The sequence below is a fragment of the Typopeltis vanoorti genome, chromosome 9 (genome assembly GCF_054136105.1).
Source record: "Typopeltis vanoorti isolate ZY-2024b chromosome 9, IOZ_Tvanoo_1.0, whole genome shotgun sequence".
In the NCBI taxonomy this organism is placed as follows: domain Eukaryota; kingdom Metazoa; phylum Arthropoda; class Arachnida; order Uropygi; family Thelyphonidae; genus Typopeltis; species Typopeltis vanoorti.
In genome coordinates this window covers 123,753,647-123,764,915 of record NC_143557.1, presented here as the reverse complement: position 1 = coordinate 123,764,915, position 11,269 = coordinate 123,753,647, and the positions used below count along the sequence as shown (strand labels likewise).

At 35.8% G+C, this 11,269-nt stretch overlaps 1 protein-coding gene across 1 annotated transcript in view; it reads right to left on the bottom strand.

Annotated features, from left to right (window-relative positions):
• Positions 1-3,605: 3,605 nt before the first annotated feature.
• Positions 3,606-11,269, bottom strand: part of LOC150103498 (G protein-coupled receptor dmsr-1-like) — a 71,061-nt gene continuing 63,397 nt past the window's right edge. The window contains exon 2 of the mRNA XM_090397525.1: positions 3,606-5,055. Within this exon, the coding sequence (XP_090253651.1) occupies positions 3,836-4,975 (1,140 nt within the window). The 5' untranslated portion in view covers positions 4,976-5,055 and the 3' untranslated portion in view covers positions 3,606-3,835. The remainder of the gene's footprint in view (positions 5,056-11,269) is intronic.

Genomic DNA, 11,269 nt, shown 5'->3' with positions numbered 1-11,269 from the left:
CGATGAAAGTATGTTTTGTGCAAGAAGCATTTGATCAAGTTTGCATGAATGAAACGTTCGGTGACATTAGCAACCTCTGTCATGGTATGGTCTTGTATGACAGCAGAGGGTCCAGGTAGGCTGTGTATTGTGTACGAAGAGTCAATTCCAAAATGTACCAAGAAATTTTTGAGCACTTTATGTTACCGGCATCGGAAGATTTATGTGATTTGATTTCATTTTCAAGCAAGATTCAGCTTCTTATCACACTTACTAGATGGCTCAGAGAAATACAAATCAATGTAATTCCTTGGCCGGCAAACTTATCAGATTTAAACCCAATCGAGAATTTGTGGGGATTTATGAAAAACGTCTTCAAGAAGTTACCACAAAAATTAACTTGTTTCTAGTCTGCAGACCATATGGGCATGTTTGATATATTAAAAAAAAAAAAAAAGACTGAACTGCCAGTAAATAATACGTCCAACCGTTTACGAACTGTCATAGAAGCTAAGGGGGATGATGTTGTTTCCCTTTGACTGTAATTTTTGTGCATTTATTTTCGCATTATTCTAATATTTTGAACCACATTAAAATTATTCTAATTTTGTGAATGTTTTCAAATAACAGTTTCCTCGTAATTTATATTACATTTTTATGTGTTTACATGGTTATATAATCTACAAAAGTACGTAGATTTAGATTATGCTAATTCATATTTGGTAATAATTATTTTCTATGCAATAAATTAGAATTGAAATCATTCAGCACATTTTCTTTGAACCTTCCAATTTTTTGATTCGGAGGTGTATGTACGTTCTGTTCTAATCACATCGATTTCGAAAAACGGTCATGATATTTCTATACTGTGTTACTGCTATCCAACTGAAAATACTACTCGCGTACGAATCTAATCTAGGAAGCTAAGAACTTTATATGAATTTTTTTCAACTGAGCATGTAGCCGATCCATGTCATGCGGAAGTCGAAGGTTCTTCTCTGAAAAGTAGCCAAATCAAACAGAATAATACACGCAATTTATATAGATAATACACTGGCCTTAGTCTTAATGCTTCCACCATAATTCCAAACGAAAATGTCTGTCCAATCAATATCACTACAATGAAATGGTAACTAGTTTTAGCCTTCTGCAGATATAACAAGGTATTTGAAATAGAGAAATCTATTATTATTACTCTATTACAATACCGCTGCAGTTAATAATAATTGTAAAGTAAGTCTCATACTTGATAGGGATTGATATCTTGTAATGCTGCCTTTGCTCAAGGATGGTGGCTAAACTTCTTTCTTAATAACAGACGCCACTTTATCCCTAACAAGTCCTAAGGACGTTAGCCTAGGTGTTCGACTGGTTTTTATTTTCTAATCAGCACTCTGTGGATTGGAATCCCACAAGGATATTGAATTTCAGATGAATTCCATCGGAGTGAGGTCACCACCCTAACTACCGGAGGCCTATTGTGGCTGAAAAAGTTCTGTTTGTTTTTTCGATTATCTAAACCGAAGTTTGTAGGTGAGAATACCATACACGCCCCCCTCCTATCAAAGTGCAATATTTAGGAAGATAGACCAAAGCGTGTTTATTTATTCATGAAGGAATTTACTTGCGCTTGAAAAAACAGCCAAGTAATACAAAATGCCAAGCTGATCCAAACAAGAAGTATTTCACTATGATATTCTTTTCAGAATTTTTTGTGATTTTAAGCATTTTTTAAGTCCGTTATTTTTTTCGATCGCATAAACGATTGGCAAAGTAATTTTTGTTGCTTTCAGAGTTATCAGAAAAAAATGTTTTCGAGCAAGACATTTATTTTTGTTAGGAAAGTGGTATGCTACCTCGTAAACCTTCCAATATATATGTTAATATTATCAGCACCTCTCCGTAAAGAAGCCGACTTACAAAAGTAGCTCATTAAAAGAATGTTTTTTCTATTGAGTTCCATTATATACTTTGAGATATGTTCCTATCAATAAACTTTTCAGCAATGGATGCAATAAAATTTAGGGAATGCAAGATCAATATATAAACCTATATTTCATTTTAATCCGGTTTTTGAAAGAAAACAAAAGTCCACGATACATTTTATGAAATATATAAGAACACTGATACAGGAAGAACATTTCAATAAAACCTGGAATGAGCATCTTGAAAGTTTATCAGTAGCATCATTTCTTTCAGTCATTGGATTTCTTTCTTTCTTTTTTTTTCCCGTTACGCGAGATGTTTATTCAAGTTCTCGGAATGTTCAAGAATCCAGTGAAGGATTTATTTTTTATTTTTTTAAATCTAACTTATTCCGCAATTCCATTTCACAAATCATAATCCAAGGAATACGCTTTTAAAAAATGACACAAAAACAAAACGCTTCACATAATGGTTTTCGTGAGCTCAGTTTCTTGTGTTCACAGGGAAATCTAATCCTTTTATGTACGCATAATTTCTTAAAATTGCCTTTCACAAAAAGTGAACGGCTAAATATTTCTCAACTAAAATGATGGCAAATGTATAGTGGCGGAACAATTTCATATACATCAACAGAAAGGGATACTTATTTCCATCTCGTGAAATGTTTTTATTTTTGTCCATTAAAACTTAAAGCAGAAGAGCTCATACCAAATGCGTCATTTTCGAATAAAGACTGGCAACAGTTATTGTACGGTTTATCGAAGATAATTTATCTCACCACTGTAGTAAATCTTCAAAGATAATAATAGCTACACATAATTTTGGGCAGCACTAAAGTTATTTAAATTGAAAAGAATAAATGGTGTTTTTACATTCAACTGACTATGTGGCTTAAGTTCTGTTGTAAAGTACAGGGCAAAAATGTATTATCCAATTGTGTTTTTCGAAACAGTTTTTACCTACACGAGAGTCCAAAATAGGCAAACCTTTCCACTTGTTTCACTAAAGCCAGGGCTCAACAAACAACACCACAGCGCTTTTTCATGTATAAGTAGAGAGAGATTTGATGTAATCGATTCGGACTATTTTAATAGGAGCTTATTAAAACAACCCCTACCTGCAGAATGAATTGCTAGATATAGCTGTAAAGAAGGTCGTCCTCCCAACTTAAATCTGACAACATATCATCGTGGCAGCTGTTATAAAGGAGAGAAAAAGTTTGTTATAGCATTCAGCATACGTATGGTATGAGTCACTAGTCCTTAATGAGCGCTGTTCCCCAGTAAGAGTAGATCATAATAGCGAGAGAATGCGACTTGCATGTGATTCCGGAAAAAAAAAATATATTTTAATGATTTTGGATCATATAACGCTATACCATTAAAATGTAGATACTACTAGTAGTTGTAAATTCTTTCTGAAAGATGAGGACAATTTGAAATAAAAAAGCAAAATTTCGGATAAGTGGAATCATTAGTAAACTTTGTCTTATTCGAGCATTTATGAAGACTTATAAGCACAATACTTTTCCCGTGTGTGTAAAACATTCTTCCCTCATAATTAGATACTTAAAGAAACAAAACACTAATGAAGCAACTGCAGTTAGAATGTTTTTTCATAAAAACAGCGAATTTATCTCATCTTGATAATGCAGTTAACTATACGGTTCATTAATAAGAATGCCTCGTGAACTCATCTCCTTGAGGAGATAACTAAACACTTTAATTCACAACATAATTACAGTAATTGCCACCATTTTTTTTTCTTTTTCAGACAGCAGAGTCAGTGAGAGGGATTTACTGAGCCCCAAACAATGGCAACAACGTGTTAATAGAGACAAGTTGTAACCACTGCATTAAATCCCTCGCACTATACTCCGAACAACGAAAGATTCACCTTTAGGCGTTTGTTTAAAATAGACTTGTACTAGTTACACGCAAGTTGTTGCGCATGTGTTGGATTCGGTGGGCACTGACATCCAGTGAGACACGATCTTTGGAGTAAATAACTGAGCAAAGGTATCCCTAAACTGTCGACTCATTGAGCAGTACAGAACAAAATTAACTGCGCTGTTGATGAGTGCCAGTATGTCCATCAGTTCTCCAAAGTTCATATAGACGTTGTCAAAGAAATCTTTCCCCAAAATTCCGCTAAGAAGTGCTAAGATACCGGAAGGAAACTCTGTGATGAGGAACAACAGAAGAACAGCTAACAGCATACGGGTAGTACGATCACATGATCTGTCGCATTCCACGCGGTTCTTAAGACGCTGTTTGCGTAGGTTGGCCTCGTAAAGAACACGGATCAAACCGAGACTCAATCCGGTTAGGGCAATACAAGGAATCAGTTTCGTCAGGACACTGAAGATCCAGAAGTTTATCTTTGTCAGGAGTCGATTGTGCTTCTGAGCAATCAAGCTAAAGTTAACTTTGTAGGTCACAATGTCATACAAGCGCTCTTCGTGGATGGTGAATGTCAGATAAAGTGGGAAACAGAAAAGTGGGCAATTTATGTACGTACTAATTATGGCACACTTAGCACGTGACATGCTGCACCATTTCTTACTGTTGGCAGGGAAGCTGACGGCGAGAAATCGCCAAATAGCAAGTGTTACAGTGAGCCAGATGGAAATAGTATGAAATACCACAGTATTATGCGCATGGAAGAGAGTAAAGACAGCCCAGCCATACGAGAATTTCGCCTCTTCTGGCAAATCTAGCTGAATGTAGTTGTGAATGCCAAACGGAAGATAGCACACCATTACCAACATATCAGCCACTGCAAGTCCTGTCAGGATGGCATTTGTAGGAGAAATGAGTTCCTTGCGGGTTAGAACTATAACATTGAGAACATTGGTGACGATGCCGAAGATACACACAACAAGGGCAAGATACCCGTGAAGCTGCACATAATGAAGTCGAAACTGATGCAATTCGTCGCCGTAATAAGGATTCGGATAATCGTAGAAGTGCATCATATCTTGAGGGGTATAGTTGACGATCCCCGAATTGCTGAACATGCTTGCCATCCATAAGTGGTCCCCCAAGGAAGGAATGGCGCTGTTATTCATCTTAAGCAGTTACACAAAGAACATCATCGTACTGCCACTTTGCTCATAACTCATGTGTGTATTATGAATCCTGGCGGGATCTGCACACAAAATAAAAATAGGAGCGTTACAACTTGAATGCGATCAGACACACAGATAAACACAAAGCATGCCAAGAGACTTGCACAATACTACATGCCACAAGCACATAAAATAAAATATAAGGATACAAAACAGAGCATAATGAGGTGCACAGTGTCAAGGACTTTAGATTCAAGAAACATGAACTGTGGTAGCGTCAAGTAATTACTAATTTCTACTTTAATATCTAATATATTCTAAAGTACTACTTTATATCCGATGACACACCAGTTGAAGTTAATTTGCACTGTGCGTGTGTAAGGAGAAAGGGGGGAGGGATTATGAATATCGAGATGCCGTGCAGAAATTTAATTGTACTTTCTAGACTCATGTAATATTTGCATCAACCCGTTAAATATCAGACTAATTATAAACAAAAGTAAATTTGCAAATAATTTTAAATGATAGCATTCATATTCTCTATAATAGCGACAAACCAATGACACATTTAATTCCGTTTTTTCTAGGATCCTATTTGATAAGTCATTATTTAAGTGTGCGACAGACAGACTCTACGTAAAATTTCTGATATATGTAATGAAATCCCTATATCATTTATCAGTTTAAAAAAGTGAACGATCTTTAAGAAAAAGAAAACAAGGCTTGTCGTTTGTGGAAATGCCATCTTGTGGACCTTTTTTTTACCAATAAAAAAAATCAAATCTGATGATGGATATATTTCCAATGTTAAGAACGATCTCTTAAGACCGTCTCCTATTGCAGCATGCTGCCCTCCCCTTTACACGAACATTGAGATAGTGAGATAAATCACCTAGCTTCGATACAGGAACAGATATTTTTGTTTATTCTTAGATGCTTATACCGAAAGTTGCTTTAGCAAAAATGTCACAAGGGAAGGGGCGAAAGCTGATGCTATGGCAAAACAAAACAACAAACCACACCAAAACATAGTCAAATAGCTAGCAATTCTCATTTATCTAACACTACCCCGAGAGATTCACATACCAAGGCACTAAAATACTGCCAGTTTCGTTCCTTGCACCGAACGCAAAAGAATATTTGTGGCGTAAGGAGCTCGAACATAGAACTTTTGGAAATAGTCTTTGGGCGAACGATGAAAGCAGATTACTGCTGACAAGAAACATGTTGCATTCGTCTTTTAATATCAAAGAAACAAAACTATTTTACTGTTTGGAGATTGAAAGAATGCATAGTTTACACAAGATGTATAAAATGGGAGCGACTGCGTGCATGATGGAGAGAATCTCCAGTATAAATGCATCCCTTCAAGAACAGATCGTTCCGTCAATTTTAAGACTTAAATCGATTGTTTTTGGCCAGTTGTAAACAGAGAAAGTTTTCAAAAATTCTGACGTATACTTCATTTGCTGAGTTTCTTCTAAGATTATTCTAAGAAGCAAATCTCAGGTTTGGTTTGAATTACGGTTGAAGCTGTTAACTAATGCTATAAAGTCGAAGAATTACGTGTGTTAATTTTGAATGTTTTTCTAACCGGTTTGCGTTTTTGAGATGAATTTGAAAATCCCACTTTCTGAGGAGAAATCCTCCTAATCATGAGATTAATTAATTCACATTCGACTCCTGTGGAGACCGGTTCACTGTTTCATATAGTAATTTACAAACGATATTTCGGTTTAAACATTTTTCGCAACAACGGCTGAAAATATCGTAACGGAATGGCATAGTTTCTATTAAAAGACTGCAAATTATCAGCATGGTTGTCCGAGAGGAAAACGTATTCGAAGTAAAATAATACTCTTGGGCAACGATGCTGATGTTTTGAAATGCAAAATTCCCATTGTCATGAATATTTTATGAATGTCTGTCTTTTAGACAGTACATTTTAGTCGGTGGTGGAAACCACCACTTTTAGTAATGGAGGACCGAAATTCCGTCTCTCTAGAATACGGATCCACGATCCTTTAAAGGAAATAGTCACCTATAAAATTCTTTTACCGTCTTGAAGACCATCACTGATGATATCATAGTCACAGTTTCGCCGGCTACCGCATCAAATTTCGACATGTTCGCTTCATCTACGACAAATGCTATATAGAGCTTGCTTTAAAGAACGGCAGTTTTGGAAAATATGGCATTATGGAGGCATAGAGAGCTCGCTCAGCCTTTTTTCATGAGACGTCTGAGATTCCTTCATATAGACAGAGGAATATTTCTTTTCAGTGTGTAAGAACACAGACTTTAAATTAAATGTTGATGCATCTGTAAGCAAATACTATACATCGTGGTTATATTTTCTTCTCGGCATTCACATTAATCTACTATCATCAATGTGGGGCAAAAAAAGGGAGTGTTGCGTAACTGCAGCTATATATCTATATCCGTTTACACGAATATTATCACTATTACGTCATACTTCGAAGGACTCATCCAAGGAGAGTAAATCTACTCTACTGCACACACACCTCACCGTCTCCACTACTTACTTAATCCACCAACTATACAGAACGCGAGCTTCCGCAACTCGCCGGTTTCGACAATGCGCTTTAGTTAGCCAGAGCTCGGTTCATATCACGTCTATGACATGAATAACCATTATTAGAACTTTTCAACTCCAAGTGAATTAGCCGGTCTCATACACATGCAGAAGTGTTTCCCTTCGGGAAAGCAGACAAACTGGCTATAAGAACACACGTATTTTACAGACAATATATTGAGCTCATAGCCGTAGTTGCTTCAGCCATAAATCCAAAATAGCCTGCCAAACATATACCGCCATCCTTCACTCCACCAATAGTATTTTTGTCTGTAAATTGCGTGTGTTATCTTGGCCAATTTGCCTTATGATGCAATACTTTTTGATCTACCGGTAGAGTTATCTTCATTCATATACACTCTCCATATTTCAGATGGGTTAGGAACTTGTAAATTACCAACATCAGGTGCTAGTCCCATAGTAAGTTTGAATTTTTAATAAAATACTTCAGGTTTGACACCCAGGAAAGGGTAAATCTATCGCACATTGGTATTCTTATGTGGTGTAAGGATTAAATAATCTAAGTCCTTAGACAAACTCGGAACCTTTTTCAAGCCACTTCAGAAAGCCAATAAGGATAGTGGACTCGGTTACGAAAAATATCTACCACTTAAGAATATTCACAACTATCCATGAAACAGAGGGATTTGAACCCACAGCTTGAGCGGGCAGCTATTCAATCGGTCAACTAGACCGGCATTATGGGGCATTAATGTATTAAAACCAATCCTAACTACCACTAGTAATAGCGTTATATCTAAATTTGTCAGGCAGAATGTACCAACTGAGTAATTTGTACAGTTTTGGACATTGCCGTCCTAGGTGAACTTATGTCTCTTGGTGGAGTTCTGATGATAATAATGCCCAGCAGCTATAACCACACACTGATAAGCAGAAGAAAAAGATCAAATAAAAATGGCAACTACTAATGCTACGTAATACTAAACCAAGCCGATTGCACCATATACAGTACCGTATAGCTCATATCACATCCAGCGTATGCTGGAGCACGTAAAACATCAAACTAAAATTTATGACAATCTAAAAAGGAATAAAATAAAATTTTAAGTTTCTATACGACACAACCGATCTAGTCATGGGAGAGAGATTAAAGATTTAAAAAAGCTTTAAAAATATACTGAACAATAAGGGGATGGGAGAAACACATTTTGCGTGCCCTTAGATTTTCGAACTTCTACTGTGAATAGCCGGTCGTGTATGTACACTTTTTGAAACAGCGAATCCTTTGTGAAGTAGGTAGGAGAAAGAATGGTAGGAATATAACCAAAATTCGGATTTTTTTTTTAAACTAAATGAAATGTATTCTAGCACTTACGACACGAGGTTTAATTTTATATACACCTTGGAGTAAAGGAGAAAAATTTGAACACACACAACAAGCGAGAATTCTTTTTAATCGGGATGTGTTTCTGTTCCATGACGTGACCAAATAGCATTTGAGTTTCTTGGAAACTTTTTTTCTAGCTGAACTGTTATTGAACGTTTCGAAGCTGTTCTGGTAAATTCATATACTTTATTTCACTAACTGAACGTATGTCTTCTAGCTTTTCTAGACCTGAATGCAAGTGGTACTTTTTGGGAGAATTTTATAATAATGTTAATTCTTGAATTCTAGATCGTTATCGTTTGGTCCAAATGTGCTAATATCCAGGGGTTATCGCTGCTTGTTAAGTTATCACGGTAACTAAATCTCTGCCTCCCCCACTGTCTTTTTATAGGGACAAAACATGAAAGAATTATTTCCTTTTTTTTTAATATCTCTGTGAGATATGTATTGAAATGTATCTACTATTAGAGTTTTTGGCACCGACTTTACCTACCACAGTGTTAATGCTACCTTTATCGCCTACCACCTGCTCAGCTTAATCAAGGGCAACCGAATTACCTCATCAACCTAACTGCATGTATTTGGAAGCTACCTCGGTGTTTACAAAGATTTGCAATCAACATTTAACAAGTGATACACAGTAAAAAATTTTGAGTCCCTTGAAATTCATCTAACTTGAATACAACAATCTTTTAACTGTTTTGTTTCGAGGAAGAACTGCAGTTCTGTAGAAGGCGTATTTATTGAGAATGTCAAGGAGGTAGTTGATTGCTGATTATGCTGATGACGTCATCGACGGAGCAATCGTAGGGGGGGTTTGTGAGATTACAAGGAATTAAAACATTGACTGCATCATTCTTGGAAAGTTTAGAATTAGGAAGGCATTCGTGTGTTTTCTATGTTCAGTCTTTATTTTAGGGGGGGGGGGCAACAAACTGTACCCTCGTCTAAGCGTCTTCCTCGATTGCTGGATTTTCCAAAAGGGCACTGGGTTTTTTCCAGTGCTACTTTTTAGATACAGTTGAGACAGCTTTTACTACATAGCATTTGGCACTTGCATACTAGGCTCCATAGTGGCTTCTTTGATATTAATTAATGCTGTAATAGGACAGTTAATCCTATTCAGTTTCAACGTATGTCTTTCTATTAACGCATTACTTTGTTTAATAATTGATGTACAAAATTGGTAGATGTTTTCAAGTCCTAATCTATCCCTCCTCAAATATAAGAATACTCAGATATAATTAATGATGAAGATCAAGGAATTGTATTGAATTTATTATGAAGGATGTTTTTTGTAAGAAATTTTCTGGCTTTCTTCGATTATTTTATTACAATACGGATTCATCATTTCTTAACTTTAAAGTATAATGGCGAAATGGAATGTTGTTTGGGAATGTTTGAGTGTTTCATAATTTCCTATATTCGGTGTCTCAATTCATGTTTAAGAGGGAAATAAACTGCGTAAGGAGATACTTTCGATTTAAAATAGATTTCATTTACTGATTTTATTACTTAAAGCAAAGAAGGGCATACACTTTTCTTTTGTGTCATGAAGGGGAAAAAATGAATGGATATCAGAACGATAATAATAATAATAATCCATTAATTATAGGATAACGTGATAGCCTTATGTTCATATACGAGTGTGTGTGTACATATCGTGTGTACTCCTGGTCGGTCTTAGCTAGATGCGGGATGAAAAATCCCGATGAAACGTCAAATGAAACGTCCTCATAAAGGTTCTTCGTGTCTCCAAAGGGATTCGAACACTGGCCTTTCCAACCAAAGAGCTTTATGAAGTTATCAGAAGAGTTGAAATATATAAAACACGATAAAAAAATCACCTATCCCAAATGCCATCAAGTAACTTATTCTGCTACAATAAGGGAACAAAAAAGCATGCATTAGTATAGATTTTATTTTTAAATTGTTAAGTAACGGCTACTTAATTTCTTTTATGTAAAATAACAGTTTTACGTGATTTATTAATGGAATGCTTTAAGATAGTCTAATAAACAGCGCGAGATAAATTATCACAAATGAAACAAAGTGCTTTTATGAGTTATGAAATGTAACTCTTGATATATGCTTTTAAATTCGTGACTTAAAAAAAACTTTTCTGCAGAATTCGCTTTTCCACTAAGGTTTATGGCAATAAAAAGAGAATTCTTTCTCTTCCACGATGAACAAACAATACATCAATATACCCTATTTTATTCCATTTTCCACATCCCTTACGTTGCTTTTATTAAGGTACTGCTCTGCAGAAAAAAAATGTACAGAGCAATTTTTTACTGCGATAAATTCTTGGATGAGTAAAGGATGCATTATTAGAATGTAATGGGTT